Source organism: Bos taurus, chromosome 16 (genome assembly GCF_002263795.3).
Source record: "Bos taurus isolate L1 Dominette 01449 registration number 42190680 breed Hereford chromosome 16, ARS-UCD2.0, whole genome shotgun sequence".
In the NCBI taxonomy this organism is placed as follows: Eukaryota; Metazoa; Chordata; class Mammalia; order Artiodactyla; family Bovidae; genus Bos; species Bos taurus.
This window is the reverse complement of record NC_037343.1, coordinates 29,950,750-29,976,042: the sequence shown is the minus strand read 5'-3', so window position 1 is coordinate 29,976,042 and position 25,293 is coordinate 29,950,750. Positions and strand designations below refer to the sequence as shown.

The 25,293-nt window shown below is 41.1% G+C and overlaps 2 protein-coding genes across 14 annotated transcripts in view; one reads left to right on the top strand and one right to left on the bottom strand.

Moving 5' to 3' along the window:
• CDC42BPA (CDC42 binding protein kinase alpha) overlaps nucleotides 1-21,562 on the top strand; it is a 297,315-nt gene extending 275,753 nt beyond the window's left edge. For 6 of the 11 annotated variants that reach the window (XM_059875458.1, XM_024976359.2, XM_024976355.2 and 3 more), the window contains 7 exons: nucleotides 2,122-2,206; nucleotides 5,135-5,258; nucleotides 5,927-6,044; nucleotides 11,087-11,272; nucleotides 13,952-14,069; nucleotides 16,327-16,484; nucleotides 17,126-21,562. In XM_059875458.1, the coding sequence (XP_059731441.1) occupies nucleotides 2,122-2,206; nucleotides 5,135-5,258; nucleotides 5,927-6,044; nucleotides 11,087-11,272; nucleotides 13,952-14,069; nucleotides 16,327-16,484; nucleotides 17,126-17,257 (921 nt within the window). In that variant the 3' untranslated portion in view covers nucleotides 17,258-21,562. Of the gene's footprint in view, nucleotides 1-2,121; nucleotides 2,207-5,134; nucleotides 5,259-5,926; nucleotides 6,045-11,086; nucleotides 11,273-13,951; nucleotides 14,070-16,326; nucleotides 16,485-17,125 lie in introns of those variants that run through there. The other 5 variants (XM_024976363.2, XM_059875457.1, XM_024976362.2 and 2 more) reach the window with 3 other exon arrangements.
• A 908-nt stretch (nucleotides 21,563-22,470) lies between these two features.
• COQ8A (coenzyme Q8A) overlaps nucleotides 22,471-25,293 on the bottom strand; it is a 47,425-nt gene continuing 44,602 nt past the window's right edge. For 2 of the 3 annotated variants that reach the window (NM_001046419.2, XM_024976347.2), the window contains 4 exons: nucleotides 25,161-25,268; nucleotides 24,960-25,025; nucleotides 24,436-24,522; nucleotides 22,471-23,601 (listed from right to left, as the gene is read on the bottom strand). In NM_001046419.2, coding sequence (NP_001039884.1) covers nucleotides 23,314-23,601; nucleotides 24,436-24,522; nucleotides 24,960-25,025; nucleotides 25,161-25,268 — 549 coding nt within the window. In that variant the 3' untranslated portion in view covers nucleotides 22,471-23,313. The remainder of the gene's footprint in view (nucleotides 23,602-24,435; nucleotides 24,523-24,959; nucleotides 25,026-25,160; nucleotides 25,269-25,293) is intronic. The other variant, XM_010813130.4, reaches the window with a different exon arrangement.

Sequence of the window (25,293 nt, the reverse complement as noted above, 5' to 3'; positions counted from 1 at the left end):
GTTTCACTATATAAAGTATGATTATTATCATAATGAAAAACTATAATACATTCTGTAACTTAAAATGCCAGTGTTACCTTTCACTTTAAGGAACTCTGAAGGAGCATTTCATTTGTAATTTTACTGTTTTTCACATAATGGTATGCAGTTTTAATCCTGTGAGGACAAACTTCATGGGCTAGAAAAGTGATTAAAATTAGAACCAAAGTTCTGTTAATAAAGGTTTCACATATTCCTAATAAACTATAATATTTTCCTTTAACATTCCCCCATGATAACATAAATTTTTACCACTAGAGAATGTCTATTTTGCAAAAAATGAAGAAGGATAGCTTGATATATGTAGCATGTGTCATTAGTTGAGGGACAGGGTTTAGAGGGATAGGTAAAAGAAAGTACCCAAGATCTTATTTCAAAATCTGCCCCAATTTTAAACCTTAACAGTGGAAAAAGCTCTTGTTTACTGCCACATTTTATAAAACAACTAAATATGGTCCTTGATTTTATAAATTCGGACTGGTTACAATGAATTTTCCCTTTTATTTTTACGATGTGAATTTTGAAATATGTATAAAGGAAGCATAATAATAAACTGACCTCTTATGAACTAACTTAAGAGCCAGAATATTACCAAAATATCACTGAATCTACCTGTGTATTTTTTATCCTGAACATTGTGTTCATCATTCCCTTGCTTTTCTTAAAATACAGAATTTTTGTATATTTAAATATTCCTAGGCAGTGTATTGTTCGTTTCGCTTGTGTTTGAGGTAATAATAAAATGTTGTATATCATCTTTTGCCTTGCTTTCTTCATGTACTTACTGTGTGTCTAAGAGTCATCCATGTTACATTGTACTGTATTTTTCTTCATTGCTTTTCACTGCTATAAAATAGTCCCTTGGGTGAATAGATCACTATATATTCTTCTGATTAGCAGACATATGAGTTATTTCCCCGCTTTTTGCTATTGTGAACATTGCAGCATATGTCTTCAGGTGTGTATGTGCAGGAGTTTCTTTTAAGTCATATGCTGAGGAATGAAAATGATGGGACACAGAGAATGCAAGTGTTCAGCTTTGCAAGACAGTGACAGTTTTTTCCAAAGTAACTGTACCAGTTGACACTCCTACCGTCTGTATATGACTTCGTAATGACCCATGCCATTGTCAGTATTCAGTTTTGTAACTAGTTTATTTGTGGTTATCAAGGGCTACCTCATGGGGTGTCGATTTGTATGTCCTCTGTTAGCTATGCTGTTGATAATCTTTCATGTTTCTTCATCGTTCATATTTCCTCTTCTGTGAAATGCCTGGTCATGTTTTTTATCCCTATTTCTGTTTAGTTGATCATTTTTTTAATTGATTTATTGAAGTTATTCATATACTGTAGATACTGGGTTAGTGATAGGTGTGGTGAATCTTTTTCCTGTTTGTGACCTATCAAATAATTTTCATGGTGTATTTTGGGAACATTTATTATTATTGCTGAAAATTCATTGTGATAAATTTTAATGTAGTTAAATATATCATTCTTATTGTTCATGGTTTTTTTTTCCTTAAGAAACTGTTTCCTACCTCCATGTCTTAAAGATAAGATCTTTATTTCCTTTCAAAAGTTTCGCCTTCTACCTTTATATGTAATCCATTTGGAATTGATTTTTTGTGTAATGTGTGAAGTAGGGATTCAGTTTCATTTGTTCCATGTAGATACCCATTGCTCCATCACCATTTATTGACAGACCTTCCTTTCCTCATACAGTTTTATCTCTGTCCTGTGTGTACATTTAGTTCAAATAAGATTCCTAAAGTATCTGTATTAATATCTTAGTATCATCATCTGCTTGCTAGTGGCTTTAAAAGTTAAATTTAGGGTTTAAATATATTTCACTTTTTTTTTGCCAAGAATACTCTTTCTTTAAAATTTTATCATTATGAATTAGATAATTTTATACCCTTCTAGTTAGAATTAATTTTAATTTTTTGTAGATTTTCTGAGAAGGCTACATTTTGAAGAGGAAAGATAAAAGTCTTAAGAATGTGTGCTTTACAAGTATGTCAAAGTTTTATGATTTAAATTTTGAACCTTGTTAAAATATTAATTTTATTTTTTATTATTTTAGGTTCGCCCCTTAAACAGTGAAGGATCATTAAATCTTTTAGGCTTGGAGACGATTAGATTGATATATTTCAAAAATAAAATGGCAGGTAAGAAAATACACATTAATAGGAGAGCTTCATAGAAACATTCTCGCTAAGCTGACTGCCAAAGACAGAGCCACTTAACTGACTGCAGAGCCACTTAAATTCAGGTGTACCTTACTCTAGGATCTGTGCAGTTGACCACTATCATACTCTCAGTATATTGGGATAAACTACTTGACAAAAAGTCATTCTGTTCAGGCTCACATAACTGTATAAGCAAAATATTTGTTTCTGACCTACCTTGTTAATTTTCTGTGGATTACTGAGGTTAATAGAAAAAGTATAACTGAATGTCTCTTCTGTACTCTTAATACTGTAGAACCTAACCAAAATTGGTAGCACTAAAATTGTGAAAACTCACCCAGAGTACTGATTCGGGACTATTGGAGTATAGCTTCTGCCAGTGCGTAGCGCTTAAAACTTTTGAAGTGCTGACAACAACGTGGACAGCAGAAGAAGCAGGGACAAGAAGAAGTGACTGGAGGGCCCAGAGTCAGGAAGAGGGGACGGGCTCCTGAGCGCCCTGGACAGGGCGAGGGCCGTGTCCAAAGTAGCGGAGCGAGTCCTAGCCAGGGAGACTGCACACATCACATTCAATAGCAAGTTGTGAACAATTAAAATCTTATTTTTAACAGAGATTATTATAATTCTATCTTCTATATAGTATTCTCATGTCTTAGCAACAGATTTCTCCGTAACAGAGGTATCATAAATTTATGATCTTTTGTGGTAGATCTAGTTAATGCAGATGTAATTAGTGGTACATTATGTACTGAAAAATAATAATTAAAATTGACTTAAATATAAGAAAAACATTGCTATTAAGAAAACGCATTAAAATGTTTATACTTAGCTATTATCTCTGGGTAGTTGGGATTAATTATATTCTTTATGCCTTTCTTTTTTTCCCCCATACTCTTCCAATAAATTTGTATCGTCTAACAAAAAAAAAAAAAACATCAAAAGTTTGTTGTTTCTGTTTTGCTTGTTTGTTTTTAGTACTAACATACACACAAATGCTTAGCTTCAGATTTGGTGCTCTGGTACATCTTCTTGGCACTGAAGGCTTCTTGGTATACAGACAGGTGACTGCAGGAGAAGTCCTATGCTAAGAGGATATTCAGTTAGACTTGAGAAAGGACATTCGGGTATTAGAAATGAGTCCTGCTCAGTGATGGATTCACCATGAACCTGTGCTTTACAGCCCCTCCCTCCAAGACTCGATACTTAATTTTGTATCTGTTTCTTAGTCGCTCACTCAGTCATGTCCAACTCTTTGCTACCCCATGGACTATAGCCCGCCAGGCTCCTCTGTCCATGGAATTCTCCAGGCAAGAATACTGGAGTGGATTACCGTTTCCTTCTCCAGGGAATCTTCTCAACCCAGGGGTTGAACTTGAGTTCAGCATTGGCAGGCGGGTTCTTTACCACTAGCGCCACCTGGGAAGCCATCTGTTTCTTAGAGGAAGTCTAAATATTTGTGTAAGATTAAATCTACTCTGTTCTCACTGTGTACTGTAACCATGATAATGTTAAAATGTGTCCATTATCCAGTTTGTGTCTACGGAATAAAACCTTTTCCATTTTGTCTTTTTTTATGCTTTCATCTTTCTACTCTAGGCCAGGAATAAAGGTGGAGTTTGGAGAAGGAAGACTCGACAACATAGTAGTCTTTGTCTTTTGGAAAGGAAAGGAAATCCTATTTCCTGGAGATTCTGTTTCTTTCTTGTCTTCTCCCTATTCTGTCTATTTCTCTTTCATCTCTCAGGAGCTCAGAGTGCTTTTGTAGCCCTCTGGCTGTCCAGAATCTCCCATTGCCACTGTTACTCATCTGCTTTACCTTCATAATTCTCAAATTCTCATCTACTTTTTAAAAATTATCATTTTAACTTTTGGTATTAGGGAAGCAATCTGACTAAGTTATTGATTTTGCTACAAGGAGACTGTTGCTTTTACTGATCATGTTACTTTGGCTTGGTTTACAGGCCCCCTTGCTTTCTTCCCACTTCCTTTTTCTCACTTTAGCTTTCTGGCTATTAAAAACTTCTCTAAAGGTTGGCTTTTCTCTTTTTCCTTATCTCATTTAGAGAATGATACTCCTCGTGTTGTATGGATACAGTTGTCTATTTTACAGTATGTTCACCATATTCCAGCGTCCATGGTTGAGAGTTTTGTTTACTTCCAGGTATTAAAATGGAAAGATATGGGCATTAGATGACTAGGTGTATATGATTGTGTATCCCCTCAAGAACAGGAGAGTAGGAATAGGACTAAGATTCTTACTTTGGTAAAGAAACTAGTATATAAACTAGTATAAAGAAACTAGTGTATAGGAAACACAATTCCTTTCCTTTACTCCACATCTTACAAATTGGAACTTGAGAGAAAATGTTTTAGTATACATAATGGGCTTCCCTGATGGCTCAGATGGTAAAGAATCTGCCTGCAATGAGAGAAACGTTTAGTTGGTATCATTTCTGTGAATAATTCAGAGTTTATGCCTGATTGCTGTGCAGGTTAACAATAAGAACTTTTCAACATCTTAAGCCATTGAAACAAATACTTGGAAGGAGGGAGAAGTTGGTATAGAGATATTGAGGATGGGGTAACCAAAGTGACGGGACACCAAGGCAGCTACATTTTTCTTTTTTTCTCCTAGTAAAATTGTACCATTTTATGTTTGTAATCAAATAAAAGTGAAAATATACTTTGTAAGCTATGTTTGATTTCAGCATATATTTGTTTACTTATGTTCTGTTGAAAATTACTTATTTACTGTGATTATCAGCACACAACTTTTAAAATCAGAATTGCATATGCTTGTATTGATTGACATTGTACCATCTTGGGGATTAATGAATAAAATGCATTTTAGCACTTTAAAGAATATCATTGTTCTTTGCTGTCTTTTGTTTTTTTTTTTTTTAACAGAAGGGGATGAACTGGTAGTTCCTGAAACATCAGATAATAGTCGGAAGCAAATGGTTAGAAATATTAACAATAAGAGGCGTTACTCTTTCAGAGTTCCGGAAGAGGAAAGAATGCAACAGAGGAGGTAGATGTTTCATTTGTGCTCGTCCAGAGACGCTCTCAGCACCAGAAGGACCATTTGGTGTTAATACTAGATTTGACTGGAAGGAAAATTTGATCTCTGAAAGCCTGTCAGTCATTCTCTGTGATTTTAAAAACTGCAATAATTAATGTATTTCTCAGTGTAATTTTAATAAATACCCTCCAAATTGTGAGTATGTGCTAGATTAAAGTACCATATTTTGATTCATTTCTCCTATGTATATATAATAGTTACAAGTTTTAGAATGTGGGCCTTTATAAAAAACATAGAACATATCTATGCAGATTAACTGGTCTCTTCATGAGGAGTAGCCTTGTAATATGTCCAGTTACACACAAAAACATTTCTAATATATTAGCAATTATTTAAAAGGACATCCATAAAATATTCAGAATTATCTGTAGAATAAGAACTTGTTTCATATTTAAATACTAACTCTGTTTTCCCACCAAAAAGCATAAGATCTTTTAAATTTAAAACAAAATCTTCTAAGTTAAAATTTTATTTAATATATTCTATTATTTTAATTCTGTCCTTATTAACATGATTTCACAGTTTATTTTTATGAAAAAAATTGAATATACTTTTCTCTAAAATTATCTAGATTGGTCATGGAACAAAAGTATCTAAACAGATGTTTTTTCTTGCAGGGAGATGTTACGAGATCCAGAAATGAGAAATAAGTTAATTTCTAACCCAACTAATTTTAACCACATAGCACATATGGGTCCAGGAGATGGAATACAGATCCTAAAAGACCTGCCCATGGTAAGAGAAATGAAGACTGAATGTGAATATAGATGGGGTTAAGAATAAGGTGCGAGGGAGCAGATATATATATAAATATGAATGTGTGTGTGTATACACATATTTGTGTGTGCTTAAATACATATGAGTTGAAAGGATATATTGGTGTAATGAGGAAATGTTTATCTCAGAATATCACGATATATGTAAGATGCATGATGACATAACTGATGGAAAAATGTTAAATTTAGCTACATATCAAATAACAAGCATACCAATTCTTATTTAGTTGCATCTCCTATAAACTTCTCCCATATCTAGATTTACCATTTGGGAGAAATAAACCAGATGTGGAGAGGCTCTATACCAAGATTCAGAACTTTGTTACCAAATCACTAAAATTTCACTAAGTTATAGAAATTCAACACAGATATTTGGCCCACCTCCCATTGAAACCATATTAGCTTGTTCATTAATGATCACACTTCTCATCTGATTATGAAATTAAATCTTTTTCATTTGCCTAATTACAAACATGTTACCTAGTCAGTCTTATATTAAAAAAAATACAAATTGGAAATTTTCTTTTTTTTTTTAACAACATGAAGATTGGATTCTTAGACCTAATATATTGAGATTAAGAATATTAATCTTAATCTGGAATTAGCTAATTAGCCAGGCTCTGTTTATACTTAACATTTCAGTATGATGGTACTCTCCAACTATGTGTGTTAGTCACTCCGTCGTGTCCGACTCTTTGTGACCCCATGGACTGTAGCCCATCCATGGAATTCTTCAGGCAAGAATACTGGAGTAGGTTGCCATTTCCTTTTGAAACTTTAACGTGACTCTTTTGATCAGTGGTGACAGCATCTACATTTTGCACAGAATTTTAGGCATAATTTATATACTGTGGCAGTCTGGGAGATGATTTGTGAATCTTAACCCAAAGGTCTTTCTAAGAAAGTCTGTGTTAAATACCCACATTACTAACTCTACTGTGATAGAAGATAAAAACATCTATCACTGACAGAAAAAATAACAGGTAACACAATTTGTACAATGGAGTTTTTTTATTAAACTCTTAAGGGTAGTCGTGCATCCATTTCATGGAAGGAACCAAAAAAAATCTGCATTAATTTGAATCTGAGTTCCACATTATAAATATCTCAATTAACCAGTTGGTTCTGTTTATGAATGAATATGACATTCCTGCTGTCATTTTTTTTTTTTTTACCAATTTTACCAATTATCATCAAGACATTGTGTGATTATAGTACTATTCCTTCTTTTTAAATCATTCTCAATAGTCATTTATCCTTTTGAAATGGGGATTTTTATTAGCTGTGCTGGGTAAAATATAAAGTATGCAAAAAGATTACAGCCGATCTTGATATAGTAATTAAAACAAAGTAAGAAATTTAAGGCTGAACATAAATATTAAGCCAAAAATTTTGAGCATAAATAAAGGCCGCATTTAAATATTAAACTGTTTTACTAATCTATCATATTTAATACACTGTTTTTTTTCAGTTTTTGCCTGGGAATCAGATTTCAGAATTTTCTCTATTCCTTTCCCATTCTGAACATTTGTTTAAGTCCTTAGTCTGAAATCCCTCAGTCTGGGTTTCCTTTTCTCTCAGAAGTAAACGTAACGGAACCATACAGTTCAAAGCTTCTGTCATTTTTTTTACGGAAGCTACAGTGTTACATACAAAGTACCTTAGGAGAGAGAAATTTTTAATTATGATAAACAGTTGAAATGTGAATATATATATAGCTTATATTTGATAGAACAAGTGTTATATACTGTTTTAATGTAACTTTTTGAAATTTAAATAACAAATAGTTTTTAACACTTGCTACATAGTTAGCATTTTGGAGGGATGTATGCATGCATGCTAAGTCACTCCAGTCATGTTTGACTCTTTGCAGTCCTGTGGATTGTAGCCCGCCAGGAGGAATACAAATTTCAAATTTATCCATATGTTGCAAAACAGCACATCAACAAACACAAAATTATTTCAGTAGTGAACAAAGTTTTAAGGGGTATTATCCTTTCAAAATTAAGCTTTCTTTCACACATGCTTCATATTTGTGCACAAAAAAGAATATAGTTTTCCTCTCATTATATTCCAACAACATAGCAAAAAGAATTATGGAAAAATTTTCTATAAATTCCATTATAGGTGAAATAGTTTCAGGATTTAATAAAATGAATGACCATGTGAAATGCTTGACCAGGTGAAAAATTAGTTTGCTGATGTTTCAGAATTCTTTCAGACCTTCATACACAATAAGATTTGGTCTTTCTACACCCTGAATATGTACACAGAAGCAAAATGTCAAATTTCAAACATAGTAATAATTTTTGTATCTCAGTATCCCTCCTTTTCCTCCCTTTACCCTCTGACCACTTAAAGGAAAGGAAATCTCTTTTTTTGTTGTTGCTGTTCAAAATAAGATCCAGTCTTAATTACTGTGCAAAATAAGTTCAGATAGCATTTCCCAAAGGTTCATCCCTGGTCTCACTCCATGGCACATGGCCTTCTCTGCTGGCTACTTATTCCCATTAGACCTCTTGATTTTCAGTATTTGTATCACTGATCTTGTTAACCACTGACTGCCTCGCTGGTTCTTTTGTCATTAACAACAGTGATTTTTTGCCCTAACAGTGCAATTCAGTTTTTAATGTTCATTTCATGTTTTCTTATCATATAAACACTTTTGAATTTCCAGGACAAGAAGTTGGTGTAAATTTTTGAAACCTGTTCACCTGTACATGGAGTATTTATTGTAGCAAAAATGTTATGCATCTGAACTCCTGTTTTTCACAGTCTCACTTTATTTTCATCTGACTTTCTTCCTTTTACCAGCTAAGAACATAAAAGCTATGACTTTTCATAAGCATCCATTTAATCACTTAACAAATATATTTTGATATACTGTCTTACCAGAACTGTGCTTATCTTGGAGTAAACATTGGTAAACAACACAATAATATGCATGTCTGAAAAGAAAACAATATGCATGTCTGTATCTGTGTGTGTGTATATATATATGTATACATGTATTGAAAAGCTTGTGATATTTTAATCTCAGATTTTAGTATGTTCCTTCCACTGTGGTTTTCTATATTTAATGAACTATTTCAAAAAAAGAAAAAGATGAATTAAATTCATCTAATGTTAACATATATAAGAAGCACTTTCAAATACCAAAGCTAGGTTGTCATTTGTGCAAAGAGCGTGTACCCCAGACATTTTTATGTTTAACTTATTCAAATCAGTATTGCCTTCCTGTGAAATGCTTATAAGCTTAGAAAGTGTATTGAATGTCTTTGGAAGATTATTCTGTTTCCTTTGTACCAAAATGATACTGAAACAGGTTGTTTGCCTCACAAGTGTGGAAAAGATAGTAAGGGTAGGGAGTCGTTTTTTATTTTCTGTCCTATATCAGTGTGAATCTTTCATGTGTGGCTTAGGGAACCAAGAGAATATAAGCAATTAATATAAAATAGCATGTGTGTCTTACAAGTACATACTGTAGTAGTTTCTGGGATCCTTTTTGTCATCTACCTTTTTTCATAAGTGGATACTGGTCATAAAGAATAGATTTGTCTCAAGCTGAATTAAAGAGTAATATTTTACCTCTAAAAGATTTCATTTTTTTTTTTTAGCACATAAAACTTCTCCTAGTCTTTCACCTGCTCCTAAAATTGTTAATAAATAAAATTTCTAGCTCAATGACCTTTTAGACTTTTAAGAAGTAATTTTACATGGGCATAGTTATATGCCCATGAATAGTTTTTCCTTTTGGAAAAGAACTTAGTAAGTATTGATTTAACACACATCTCTAAATTTAAAATAATATCTTATATAGGAGGCTTTCTTTTAAGCTTCCCTAATTTATCAGATTTTTTTTTTTTAACAAAGCAACCTCATCTCAACTCATGAGAATATCAGTCAGCATCTCTCTGGGAAGTCATTCAATCTCTGTCTTTAATGAGGTGATCTTAGGATGTTTTCTTGAAACATAATTCTTAAGAACTGAACTTTGAAAATTCCCATAAGAGAAGTTGACTGGGTGCTAAGTGATATCTCCATATATCCACAAATTATATTACATGAAAAACTAGAGTCCTTGTTTTCAAAAACTTTGTTCTATGTCTTTAGTGTTAAATTATTTCATTTTTTTTTAATGACACTTGAACATTGAAGAAAAGGTTGTTCTCTTGTTAAAAAACAAACATGTTCTCCAGGTGTCTGAGTGGAGATAAGCTTGGGCTACTTATAGGTAAACTAATAATTAGTACATTCTGTTCACTCAGTTACTCGCTCAGTCATGTCCAAGTCTTTGCGACCCCGTGGACTGTAGCCCACCAGGCTCCTCCATCCATGAGATTTTCCAAGCAAGCATACTGGAGTGGGTTGCCATTTCCTTCTCCAGGGGACCTTCCCGATCCAGGAATCGAACCCAGGTCTCCTGCATTGTAGGCAGGAGCCACCAAGCATACAGTACATTCTAGAGTTACTCATTATAGGAAGATAAGATCAGTAAAAGCAAACACATGTCAAGTCTATAAATACAGGAAATGGTTTCAGTTTCTCAAGGAACACTTTCGTAAGGCTTCTGGTGAGAGGCTGGTTGTATTAATAGGTTCACTTGTTCTTTAATTATTTCTTGCTTTTTCTATCCTTAATGTTTTTGTTTAGATTTTTTGCCATGTTTTGATTATATCACAATCAAAGGAGAACACTGAACTAAATTTCAAAATTCTACTTGTATTTCTGAAAGTCCAGTTTCTACTCTTCTTGATGACAGCAATAAAAGAGAATAATCTTACAAGGCAAATGACTTTTTGCAAATCAACTCTTCAAGTATCTGGCAAGAAGATTACAAAATTTGACTTTCTAAGGCCTAAAAGTATTTCATGATGGATTCAGTTATTGATGCGAGATGCTTCATGGTTTTCTACATGCATGTTCTCTGAAATGTCACATGTATCTGGTGAATCCATTTTCATTACCTCATTACCTTTTTTCTTTCTGTTGTTTTGATAGCCGGGTTTCCCTTATCCATCCCCTCATCATCACTCCGGTCTGATCTCCTCTCCGATCAACTTTGAGCACATCTATCACATGACTGTTAATTCTGCTGAAAAATTTCTCTCTCCTGATTCCATAAACCCTGAATATTCCCCGTCTCTGCGCTCTGTCCCCGGTACACCAAGCTTTATGACTCTGAGGGTATGAAAGCTGAGTTAGGTGTTAACTTGTACTAACCATGTGCGGATCTCTGCCTGGCTTCAATAAGTAACACTGCCAAGGGGGTACACTCTGTGTGCATTTTCCTTTGGCCTGTTCCTCTGCTGCCAGACTTCTATCCTTCCTCTTCCTCCTCTTCTCTCTTCAAGTTCTACTTTGTTTCTTCTTTTGAAGAAAAAGATAAGGACTAGGGAAGATTTCAGTTTTATTTCTAAAACAGTACTGGAGGTTTTTCTATGTGTAATATAAGATAATCCCATCATGATATATTTCATTACAGATACCATAAGAAATAGCCCCCAAGTAAGTCTTTATTCTGTTAAACAAAAAAACAGGTCCTAGAATTTCTGAATTTTTAATAGCTCGTTAGCTCATTAACCAGTGCAGTTCAGAGAAATTTTTAATATTTAGTGAAGTCTGTAGTAGGCCTGTCTACAGGCCTTTTATCTACAATAAACCCCCTTCCAAAGAGCTCACAATTCTTAAAAATATAAAGTATAGTAGTATCAGTGAATAACAGGAAAAATTGCCAAAAGAAGGTAGTCTTATTAATATTTGAGTTGCTGATGCACCTTTAATGCTAGTCAGGATCCAAAATAAGGAAGTAAATCAACACACAAAAAAGCAGAGTGTGCTGCATTCTGGGGGACCGCGGCCTGGGTCCTTCCATGCAGCCTTGCATCCTTGTAACTGGCAGCTCCGCAGTGGATAGAGAGCTGGCAGCCATTCAAGCTGAATATCCTTATTTCCATCAAGAAATATGTACTGATTTCAAGGGGGCATTTTCTCAAGTTTGTCTTGCAGATAATATTTGGATTACATCACGCAAACCCATTTCCTGTAACTTAGAAAAAAATAGCATCCATTTTTATCTGTATATTTAGTCATTTTCCAATAAGAAAACTATGTGTAGGGGGAGTTTATTTTTCTATTTTTGTTTGTATTATAAAATTATTCTAAATTGTGTTTTAAATGTCATTGTCACTGACATTATGTTATTTACATATCTTATTTGATGACATAAGATTACTTATGATAAACTAAGCCTTTGTTTGCTTGGTAACAGATTACAGTGAGTGGATTCTAGAGGAGGTTGTTTAACGAATCAGTCAAGAATTTTTGATATAAAAGATGGTGGAAATGTTACTTAAGTTAGTCATCTATAAAGAGAAACACGACTATTAGTGGACATTTTGCCCTAATTTTAAGCATATTTGTGAAAGGACCATCAGATTAAGTTTCATGTTACTTTATACTGAAGTTGAACTTCAGCTGGATGAATGACAAAACTGTTGGATTTGCGTTTTTAAAATGTTTCCAGAGCACACCTTCTGTGTGTCATTCTTTTAGTACCTCAATATTCAGTGTTACTAAACCACTGGTATTTTTATAGGCCTTCATTTTTGCCATTTTTCCTAGAGTAGGTTTGTTTTATAGAAAAGGACAATAACAAGGTACCTTAAGGTTCATAGCAGAAATAATAAAAGTGGAAAGGTTGCAACTGATACCCTGTCTCTTGAGCTTTCCTCTGCTGCATCGTACGCATGTCACTGGCACCTCACAGGGTGGCTCCCGTGAGTGGATGTTGAAATGCTAGCACTGACTGTTTCCATTTTAAATTTTTTATTTTGTTAGAGAAAAAAAAAAAGGTAAAGCATTTGCTTTAAACAAATAACACAATAAGAATTACATGGACTTTGCAACTTTGATATATGAACCAAAATGGCAGTGGTGGTATTTGAAGGCAGCCAGCCTGCCGACTTTCAATGTGTGTGATTCTTTAAACTGTATGAGTTGGAGTTTTTCAAGACATATATTAGCGCATGTTTTCCTGATTGCTAGCTTGGGCCCTGCATTAATTGTGTTGTCGTAACCTTCTCTCAGGTACCAGCCAGCCCCAACACCCCTTCTGGTCTGAAAAGTTTGGGGCCATGGAGGAGCCGTTCAGAGGGCTGAACCTGCACCCCACCTGTCTAGGTGTCTGTACCTTTCAAAGCATTCCGTAGCTCATTCTCCTACATTGGGCCCCAGAATCATTCAGTGTTAGATGGAGAACTTTCCCCCCAGCGTTCCCAAGTTAAATCGCCTCACGCAGGCCGCGATGGTCGCGGACGCCATAGTTAGGACCCGCGCTGCTTTGTCCGTGAGGCGGGGAGGCTGCCTGTGACCAGAATGGGAACATGCGACTGGCACCTTTGGTGTCAGAACAGTAGAAGGAGTACTTGAGAAGAACATGCTTTTAAGCGACTCTCTTCTCAACAGGCTGAGTCAGCTTTTGAGTTTTCCTAAGGAAATAAAAATGTCAGACAGTAAAACCTTTGCTTCAGTTATCTGCAGATGTCCATGTAATTCTGCGTTTCATTGTCACTTCTAACCATATAACTTTCACTTACTGTTCTCACAACAACAAAAAATTCTTATTTACTGATAAGTATTTCGGTGAGTATAAGGATAAGCACTTACGTTTGATTGGCCTGAGGTCTATTTCTGTTAGGGCTTTAGCACCTTTGTGGGTGGGAGGTATTATATAATTTGTTTTGTGTTCTGTATCACTATAGACTAAACAACTTTATTTCTTGAGATTAGGGTGAAAAATAGACCTCTCTGTCGAAAATCAGTTTCTCTCTGGATGAAGAATTTTTCTTTCTCTTTTGATCTTAGAACCCTCGGCCTCAGGAAAGTCGGACAGCATTCAGTGGCTCCGTCAGTATTCCGTCTATCACCAAATCCCGCCCTGAACCCGGTCGCTCCATGAGCGCCAGCAGTGGCCTATCAGCAAGTAAGTAGCCTGGGCTGCAGGAGACACATCCAGAGCAAAGCAGCAGCCATGCACTCACGCATCACCAGGTGTCAGTGTCTCCAAGCTGGCTGGGTAACGCCTTAAGTGCAGGTGTTACAGAAGTTGTCATGGGGTCCCTCTAGAGGTCACAGTCCATCTGGGAGCCAGACAGGTAATACTACAAAACGTGATAAGTGCCCAACCTCCCAAATCACCATCTAGAACTTTGGGGAAGAGACCCTGCCTAGGACCACAGTTTTCAGATTGTCCCCTTTGCTGTTCAGTCAAAACAGCCCATCTCAGTTTTTTAAGATTAGGGTTGTTTGAGTGTAATTTTTCTCTGAAAGGAATTTTCCCAAACTTAAAAAGTGTAAATCACAGAGGTGAGGTTCTATAAATGATCACTAGGATGGAGGAAAGGAGCCCAGGAAGAACGTACTAAGCGCTAGGCAGCCCCGTCAGACACCGTCCTTCTGACATTTTATTCTCTGTGTATTGAGAGCTCAGTTCCCACAAGACCCCCATAAGGTAGAATTCATTTTCTTATTTACAAATGAAGAAAACTGAAACTCCGACAAGATAACTTGCTTAAGGTCACACAGGTTAGTAAGCAGAGCAGCAGAACTCTATGGTGGTTTGGGTTTTTTATTCAGAATGACAAAATTTTTAAAACAGTAACTCCACATTACGGCTTTTTGTTAAATTGAGGACTATACTAGGTGTGGAATTGGAAGAGAAATCTTAAAAAAATGATTTATGCCTTCAATTAGGTTATAATCTAAGACAGAGAAGATCAGCAACGAAAAAGTAAAGAGTGCCTATCCAAAGAAACACATCAACAAATGAAAATCAGCACATGTCTAGCGACAGACACCTCTAGAAACAGGATGGAGTGTTGGGAGGGAGCAGATCTCCTAGGGAGTGAGGCTCAGTCAGTGGTTCTCAACCTGAGATGCATTCTAGAATCATCAGAAGGGCTTTTTAAAAGTTAAGTTGGGAACTCTGCTTTTGTTAGTCTGGGACTGTTGGTCAGGGGCCCAGGCACTGGTATTTTTAAAGCTCCATAGTATAATATGCAGTGTACACCCAGCACTGGTAACTTCTGCAGTAAGTAGATTATGGTGACACATTTGAGGGGCTCAGGAAAGAAACTGGAAGGAAGCTGTCAGATCACCAAGGACGGGGCTTCAGCAGGCAGGCTCCTGTTCAGTCTATGAAGACATCTGAATGTGGGTGATCATTAAGTACATATCCTTTGACCAGTCCACCTCTTGACATTTCATTGAATCCTGAATGTAACATAACTCAATTTTAGGGATTTGTTAAACCAGCAGGAACTCGAAACCATCGATACCTTGTAGTTGTGCTAAAGCCTCAACACAGCCTCAGTCTTTCTTGAATGGTGATCCTAATATTGAAGCTCAACAGAATTAAAACATGTTTAGGTTAAAAACTAAAAAACAGTAGGGAGTGCTAAGAGTTGAACATATATAGGTGCTAACAGTACCCCAATATTTCCGAGAATTTTCTGGTCATCCCCTTTCCTCCTCTGGGTGGTTGCCAGTCCTCCTTTGATGTGTCCCAACTCTAAAATCAAAGCAGAGGGTGAATTTAAAGAAACACACCTTGTTTTTTATCTGGGGTGTTTTGCCCTGTGGAATGAAAATGCTTCTGTTACGTTCCTTTGTGTCTTTAATGAAAATTCTCTAGAAGCTAAGTGACACCTCTGCATCATCAGGTGGCATGGTCTTCATTTCTCTGAGATCGGTTCTCCTAGACTTCATCATTCAGCATGTGTGCTTTAAACATCTGCTCCTTCCCCCGTTCTTGTCAGGGGCCTCCAGAGGCAAGGACCATCCATTAAAAGAATGGCAGGCACATAATTCCAACCTAATGTCCAGATGCTATGAAAGACGTGATGAGAAGTACTGTAGGAGCCCCAGGGAGCAGGAAAGACTCACTGAGACAGTAGCACGTGGGTGGAGACTTGAGGCATTGATTCTGCAGAATCGCCTAGCAAGCAGGGCAGCCCGGGCACAGCCAGTGAGAGCAGGGCCTGGCGGCCTGGCAAGTGCTGCCCACTCATCCAGCAGCCCCAGTGGCTGGGCCACAGGGTGGCCTTCAGTGTAGCTGGACTCACTGTCCATCAGTTTGCTTTAAGCAGGAAGGAGGGCTCCTCACCTCAGCTGTCTGTTTACTGTCTAGAGGGTTGTCCCCTTCTACATGTGTAAAGTTTTACCTGAACCGTCTGCTGTAGGGTCATCTGCACAGAATGGCAGTGCGTTAAAGAGAGAATTCTCTGGAGGCAGCTACAGTGCAAAGCGGCAGCCCATGCCCTCCCCATCGGAGGGCTCGCTGTCTTCGGGAGGCATGGACCAGGGAAGTGACGCCCCAGCACGGGACTATGACGGAGAGGTGAGTGCCTGTGGGGAGCAGCTCCACCTGAGAACAGGGTTCACTGGAGAGGTCCTTGAACCAGACAGGTGAATGTATTTCTTGAAGCCATTCTGCCGCCTGGACCGCAGCAGGGATCAGCCACACGCTCCAGCAGGGGTGGCAGAGCCAGTCACTTGGGTTGCAAGCTGCAGTTACCCTGGAGGTGTTCAGACTTCTAGCTTTCGTATGAAAATAGCCTACATTTCCAAAGACCTGCAGAAAGGACTTGGAGAATTTGTTATATTCTGTGCCTCTTACTCAGCTTAGAAAAGGTGCTTTCTACCCACAGTAAAGAAGTTATGCATGCATGCTAAGTCGCTTCAGTCGTGTCCAACTCTCTGTCACCCTATAGACCATACCCTGCCAGGGTCCTCTGTCCATGAAATTCTCCAGGCAAGAATACTGGAGGGGGTTGCCATGCCCTCCTCCAGGGGATCTTCCCCAGGGAGGAGGAGCAAACCCAGGGAGCGAACCCAAGTCTCTTATGTCTCCTGCATTGGCAAATGGGTTGTAGAAAAGTCATGTCCAGTCATTGGCCAGGGTGGCTGGAGAGGACCCGTGGTGGCCTGAACCCCTCCTGACCCTCTGCTGCTCCCTGATGTCTTCCTCTGGCCTCCCAGGACTCTGATTCTCCGCGGCATTCCACGGCTTCTAACAGTTCCAACCTGAGCAGTCCTCCCAGCCCAGTGTCGCCCCGGAAGACCAAGAGCCTATCTCTGGAGAGCACAGACCGCGGGAGCTGGGACCCGTGAGCGGGAGCTGGGACCGTGAGCAGCCTCCGCGCTCAGACACTCTGGGCTCCCCTCCACTGCCCCCCTCCTCTCACTGTCATCTCTTCCCCAACCTCTGCCTGAAGATGCCAGGGCCGACTGCAGTAGCAGGGCTGGGGTTCGGGAATTCTGCCTCTAGGACTTTCATCCACGCCCGCTTCGACTTAACAGCAACAACTATAAAGGCAGACTTTCATTGAGCAGCTTAGATGAATACTGATTTCATTTCATACACTTAGCGTTGCTTTCTATTTCACCCTTCCCCTAAAAAGGTAGCTTAAGTAGACAGATTCCACACATGTAAGTGATAAGAATAAGATTAGACAGACATTGTTTTCACAGTAGAGTCTCATGTAGCCCTGAGACAGCACGTGGGGCTCGCCAGTGGGTCCCGGGCGCGCGCCAAGCCCCTTCAGCACCACAGTGAATGTCGACCTGATCGTTGCCAGTAAATCCCTTATCACTAAAACAATGCATATTTTACTACAAAACAGAGTTTAAATAAATACACAAATGTAGAGGTTAAGTACTGAATGTATATAGTAAAAGGAAGCATCTTGTATTCAACAAAAAAATGGATGCGTATATGAGAGATCATTTAATTTAAAGAACTGTGTTATTTCCTGTCTGTTTTCCACCTAAAAAATGAAAGGGTAGAAAGGCCTGGCACTGACGTGTAAAGAGGGAGGGCGGGAGGAGCAAGCATCCCCTTACCGCCAGCTCTCACGCTGGGTGGGGGAACCTGCGTCTCTCACACTGGACGCGGCACCTGCGAGCTTTAGGAGATGCTCCGAGGCTTTGGTTTCATCGGTTTGGAGTGTAAACTGGGAACCAGACTTGTAACATTTAAAGCCTCTTCAGCAGCATCATTAAAAGGCAGATTTACTTCTATCCAAGACATTTCTATTTCTAGCAGTAGAATTTGAACCACACTTCTCATCTGTTATTATATTTTGGTATCTTCTGCAGATGAATGTAGAAACGCAGTTTTGTCACCTTCTGGATCCCTTCCATCTGAAAGGACACAAGGAATGGCCATAAACAGGTTCAGCAGAGTGCTTTTTTCCCTTGGCTGGTCTGCTCCCCCCTTGCAGTGAGGCCTATGCCCCCAGCTGAGCCAGCTTCTCTTCAGAGAGGGAGCTGTTTTGAGGGGGTGTCAGCATCCTCAGATAAGCCTGGGAAAGGGGGTTAATTACCAAATAATGTAAAACCTCAAAGGCAAGGACTTGAACAGCCTTAACCAAATACTCTTTCCCACACGGAGTAGGAAGCGGACAGCTCATCCCTGCCGCACACAGGAAGTCAGCCCGGCGTGGCCTTCCTGAGCGGGTAAGCTTTGCCTCCCTCCTAGCTATATTGTGTTAGTCCCATATCCATTTGGATTCCTGCTGTTTTAATTGCCATAAGGAAAGAGATGCAGAATCAGGAATTTCTTTCTCCAGAGTCATTTCACCAGTTAAGCACATGAGTAGAGAAAGATAGAAATAAAAATATCTGACGGTCATATAGAGAATCTGCCTCTCTTTTACTTTTTATCTAAATTTCCCTGAGAAGTACCAGCAGATTTTCTGCTGTCTTTAAAATTCAGCTGAAATAGAAGACCGTTCCTGCCATTGCTTGTCCGCATCTTGGTGTGTAAGCACTGTCGTCTTACCCGCCCACCACCACCTGCACACGCGCGCACACACACACACCCGCCACAGCTCTTCCGCTTCCCACCGCAGGCCACAGGGAGCTGGACTGTTCCCAGAGGATGCCACTCTCAGGAGCAGGTCACTGAGTTCAGGGAGGGAAGAAAGGGTCCTGTGTGGGCATTATATTGTGAAATATTACAGTAGAGAATTTTAAAATAATAACAGGTTTGGCATTTAAACATCCTGAACTTGGCGCTTGCTCAGATTTATGTTTAACTTGGATGGGCATAAATGACTGCACAATTCTAACCTTCTAAATCCTTTGCTTTTGGAAGAGAAGTGTTAGGTGGAAATACTTTTGTGCGTTTAGATTTCAAGAGTCGGACGTTGAGTCTGGTTACTGCCATGACTCCAGTCACTCCTTACGTTTGGCACTTCCCAGGAGGAGACGGAACCTGCCAGCCGGCTGCTGAGCGTCTGTGGCCCGCTCCCCTTCAGACCCTCCCACCCTCTTCTTTCCTTTCCCCTCACCTCTTCCTGCCCGCCTTTTCTCCTCTGAGCAGAGGCAGATCCAGCTGAGATTCACTGGACTCCACACTAAGCCATTAGTTTATAGCTTTGACAACTAAGTTTCTGTTGCCTATAGGTGCTTATTTCTTTCAGATGCTTTTAGGATCAAAATAATAACCATACCTGAAGTCTGGTCACCAGTATAGTGAGTCATACCCTGTAGCCCCCCAACAGGGCAGATAAGGGCTTGTCCTGGCTGTCGGGCTCACTGGGAAGTGTAATACTAACCCAGTAGATTATACTCCAGTAATCTGAAATGGTCTTAGCAGTAGCAAAAGAGCAGTCCCAAATGTGATTCATATTCAATAGGAGGAGCCTTGGGGGAGAAACACTGCCAAGGGTGGTAATCTGGGAGGTATTTTCCCAAGATAGTGATCATTCAACTGGGTTTATCCCCATTCTCCAATATGAAGCAGTTACCTTCAGAAGCTTCTTGAAAAGAATGATTTGGGAAATGGGGAATGGATTCTAGAGAAACAAAAAACAGTGTCACTGAAATGGATCAGTAACAAAGATTACGGAACAGATGTGATGTTGCTGTCTGAATTCATCCTTTGTTTTCATGCAGGACATTCAAAGAAACGTATGTGGAAGCAGGAACTTATTTCTCAGTAGAAAGGAAAAATAAGAGGCATTTCTGGCGCAGTCTAGATATGTTGATATTTGGTGCTATCTATATTCAGCCAATTTGTTGTCTACTCTTGAATTCTACTTTAATCTTGCTATGTGCTTTGGGTGTATAAAATTACATATATACATATCACACACACACATATATATATATATATATATTTCTTTTTGCCAAAAACAGACGCCTTCCTCGTCAAATGATGCTGAAGCAACTTTTTTAGTTATGTGTCTGCACACACACCCACACTTAGAGATTTCATCTGCTTTCTGAAGGAGCATAGTTTTAAGGCTGTGAAACACAACTAAAAAGGGCCCATCTATTTCATTTTCCAAGCAGAGCTTGTACCCAAGCTTCAGGGAAGAATCTGAAATCCCTGTTTTGTTTACAGCAACAATCTGTCATTCCCCAGCTGGTTCTCAGCCTCCCTCTGCCTTTCATATGGTTAGAGTCATGTCATTTTGTTTCTTAGTGGCCACATCTACTTCTGTGAAAGACCAGTTGCATTTCTACAGACTCTCAGGTATCGTTAAAGAAAAGCCAGAGTAGAGGTGGGCAGACATCCCTGACCCCCCAGGTAGAACAGGGCTGTTTAGTGGCCTTTGTCACAAGCTCTGTGTTCTCCCAGCTTAGCGGAGCCATCAAGCTCAGCATCCGCTCTCTGGACAGAGGGGCGTTCTCAGCAGCGGCCAGGCCTCACCACTGCCCCAGTCTGCTGGGCACAATTGGGAAGTGACTGGGCCCCCCACTCCCCTCCTCTCGCTGGCCCAGCCCCTGTATTCATTAGATAAGCCACATGGCATTTCACTGGGCCCATCTTAAAAACCTCTTTCCCTGTTATGACTTCATTATGACAAGTCCAGCGTTCTCTGCAGAGCCCTGCTCCTAAGGGGCCCTCGCTTCAGCTGGAGCTCTGCCTCAAGTCTCAGCGCTGGTCGGCAGGCCGGGCGCTCCTCTCCCTTCACAGGGACGACCGTTACACACACAAACCATTTCATTTATGGGGGGAAATTGATGAAAACAAATCAGCCTTGAAATTTCATGAAAACAAAATAACCTGCCTTTTTATTTGATAGTGTAATATCATTTATTTTATAAATTTTTTAGGGTTTTTTTCTCATTGTAATATTATTGTACAGTTTTGCATGGCCTGGGTGTAATCATTTTTTTGTTTAGAATATAATGCTGACAAATAAGTGTGTATGGAAGGGGAAAAGATAACTGCTTTGGCCTCTGATCACTCTTTATTTTGTTTGGTTTTACCCCCTCAGTGTCTTAGGGAACTTTATAAGGAGATTCTCTGCTACCAAACAATGGTGTGGATTCTTTTGCACAGAAATATTTAAGGTGGGACAGTCAAAAATGTAACAAGACTTCTCACCGATATTTTATGTTGGTATCACTTAATATTAACCAGACTCTGATGTATTGCAATAAAACAGGGAACTGTTAGAACTGAGTATTTTGTCTTTTTTCCCCTGATTAAGAAGTCTGAGGAATGACGAAAAGGTGACTGACTCTTCATCTCTCTGAACCCCGATTTCCGCCTGTCTCCCCCCTCAGCCAGCTTCCTCGTTACTGGAAGGATAGGGATAATCTGGGACTTTTCTTAGTTCCTTCCATAGCTCAGGTGAGAACAGTGTTTGACTCTCTTGAGGCTTTTGGCTCCCCTCTCTGGTCAGAACGTCCCTGGTGCCCAGTCTGCAAGGCCAGGCTTTGCCTGCGCATCTGTGGGCCGCCCTGCCTGTGTGCGCTTGCCACAAGGGAGCCCACCACACGAGGCCCGCCCCCCCTTCCCCAGCCAGACTTCCCGACCCGTGCCACCGCCGACTGAACGCGGCGACTGCTTGCTCGTCCATCTCCTACCTGCAGAGCAGCAGCAGACAACGGCCCACAACTTGTGCTTGAGTTAGAACGTCAGAGCTGAGGACACTCAGGAAGCCTGGGTGGTCTTGACAAAGGAGATCTTAAATGGGCTGCAGCTAAGTAATTATTCTGAGACCCCTCCCCATTCCATTTCGCACGTAATGGACATTTCTGTTACCTGTTGGTTCACTGTTTGAAACCATGCTTTAGAGGCAGTAGTTGTGCATAGGTTGGCAAACGTCTGTAAAGGACCAGTGAAGAAATACTTTCGGCTTTGCAAGACTAGTCTCCTGCTCCGACTCAGCTCTGCCATCTTTCTCTGATGATGAATATGGGCTAAGCCTTCTGGGTTCAGGTACCAAGAGCCTCGTGGTGGGAACAGGGCCAAACCTTGCAGAAGCATCTGAGGCAGGAAAGGGTGTGGCACTGACCTCGGGCTCATCACCATGAGCTTAGAAGCCTTTGCAAGTGAAATAATTAATGCCAGAATGCTAGGGTTTTTTTGTTTTGTTTTGTTTTGTTTTTTAATTGAAACAAGTAAATCAGACAATTACAAGAATTGTACGAATATTAACACAGCCTGAAATGACCCCTTGGGTCCAAGCAGGTGATATGTGCACATCAAGGCCCCGGCCCGCCCCCCCCGCACACCAGTCTTGGAGCCCAGGGACAGCGCGTGTGGCCCTCTCTCCTTCTGTGGCTCCTGTCCTCCCCGTAGGAGGCGGCAGTTCTCTGGAAACCTCAGGTTCTCAAGAAAGCCTCTAGCAACCAGCCAGAGGGCAGGTGTGGGTGGACCTGGCTTGGCAAAGTAGTACTTGTTGGCACTGCTCAGCTCAGCACTTCTAGATCCAGGCCAGAGAGGAAAAGGCAAAAAATACAAATCTCATTCTAGAAACACACACACACACAAACCTGATATTACACATTCAATAAAATCCAAAAAGGCTTTTCTGGTTTTGGTGTTTTGTTTTTGTTTTTGGTGGCAGGATTCAAAGGAAGAACTCTTATCTTCTGGCTAACGTTCACATTAGCAAAAAACCCCTGTTACAAAAAGGAAGAGGAAATAAAATTGTCTTTTTATCGAGAGTCATTTCAGAGGATTACTAAACAATAAGCAGATTCTGACAGACAGTAGTGGGGCTACATTTTCATCCTTGCTCCTCTCACCCCACAGCCACTTAGCAAGAAAACCGTGTATAAGCGCGGGCAACGGGCTCCGAGCAGCGTCCCCCCCATCAGCCCGGCCACCCTCTCCCACTGGGCGAAGTTTAAATGCAGCGCGGGCACCACCAGCTTCCTACTAGTTTCAGCGGCTCAAGGACCGAGGCCGGAGGGTCCTGCTACTGCTGCTCGGCCTGCCTCCTGCAGTAGTTGCTGTAGGCCTCCTCGAACATGGCCTTGCAGGGGAACCGGGCCTTCAGCTTGGAGCAGATGAGGAAGGAGCCGCCCATCTTCCTGTGCAGGGAGTAGGTCTCCTCCGGCGGCGGGACGAGCCGGTGCTTCAGCATGATGGGGATCAGGTTGTGGATCTTCTCGGTGGTGCTCTGGGTCCCAAAGTCAAAGGGCTCCTCCGAGGCAAAGGCCTCCCCCAGGATGAGGATGGCATCTAAGTGGGCGTCTTCCATGGCCTGGAGGAAGACGGAGGGGAGACTGAAGAGCCTGGGGGCTTCAAGCCCAGGGCTCCTCCCACCCCCCAGGGGCTAGACTGAGCACTCCCTGAGGGCAGGGCGGGTAGTGAGTGCTTCACCCAGATTGAATCATGGTAAGTGGGGGCATGAACTCAAACCACTTAATGTGTGACCTTTCTTCCAGGTAAGAAGAAAGGGAGCTTGGCAGGTCTGTGGCAGAATGCCAGGTGTGACCCAGCCTGAGGGCACTCAAATCCAGAGGTTTTATAAAACGCCTGTCAATCTCGAAAGAGCCACAGGCCTAAGCTGAGCTGAGCCTCTGCACTCCTTGTAGGTGGTAGACCCGAGACCACCAGGGGGTCTGCGCCCCTTCCCCACTGTCGGGAGAGGAGAGTGCTGCTATCTGGCGACAGGACACCAAGACGGTCACCCCTTCATTTAAGGGGCTATTAAGATCTCTTCCAGCGTGCCCCTCACCCCTCCCCCAGTGAGGCCACAGGAAGTGGGGGCTGGGCTTTACCATCCCACCTGCTCGCCCAGGCCCTGAGCGCCCGCGACGAGCCCAATGACTAGGATCTCGACATGGGCTGGGGTGGGACACAAGGGCTTCATGACCAGCCCTGGTATTCTGAGGACCTCGGCCCACCGGCTGGGGCAGGGCCTGCCCGACCTGCCCTACCAGCTCTGATTCCATCCACTTACAAACTGAGATACCCTTCAGATTTCACAGGGAAAGCAGTCCACGTCCCAGCCTTCCCACAAACACCAAAGTGGGCCCGGGGGCTGCATGTGGCTCAGCAGGCCTGGTGCACCTCCAGAGTCAAGAGAGCTCACCTTGACCTCATAGCCGGTAAGGAACTTCATCTCTATGGATTTCTTCAGTACAGCCTCCCTGTCCTGGTTAGCAGCAGCCCTGATGATCTGGACAGAGGCACCATGGGTGGCACGTAGAGAGGAGATCCTGGGGGTCCAGGGGGCTGGCACCAGCCCCTCCCCCCACATGCCAGCACATCCACTTTTACCCTTTACTTGGGCTTCCCTGGTGGCTCAGACAGTAAAGAATCTGCCTGCGGTTCAGTCCCTGAGTTGGGAAGATCCCCTGGAGAAGGGAATGGCTATCTACTCTAGTATTCTCGCCCAGAGAATCCCATGGACAGAGGAGCCTGGGGGGCTACAGTCCATGGCCTCGCAAAGTCATACACAACTGACTTTTACTTTCCTCTGCACCTGAGGCGGCTGTGATCTCCTCCACTGTCACCAAACACCAGGGACAGACAGGGACATCAGGATAGGAGTCCACCCTCCCTCCAAGCCCCAGAAGATCACCGGCCAAGGCCAGCCCCCCACCTCCCCTCTACCTGGATGTAGAGGTCGGTGAAGGATCTGTCAAATTCCCGAGTTGCCCCGAAGTCCAGAAGAGCCACCTGGGGATGGGTGATACCAGGGAAGGTTTGCCTCAATGGGGTAGAGGGACAGGGCAACGGGGGGCTGAGACCCCCAGATCTCGGAGCCTGGTCCAGCGGAGCTCAGGGTCCCTGTGGGAGCCCCCGGGTGCTCACCTTGTGCAGCTCAGGGTCATAAAAGAAGTTGGACCAGTTGGGGTCTGTCTGCATGAACTGGAATTCGAACAGCTCCCGCAGGCACAGTACCAGGATGTTGTAGCAGATCTGGGGGCCGAGTGGGTCCAGTCAC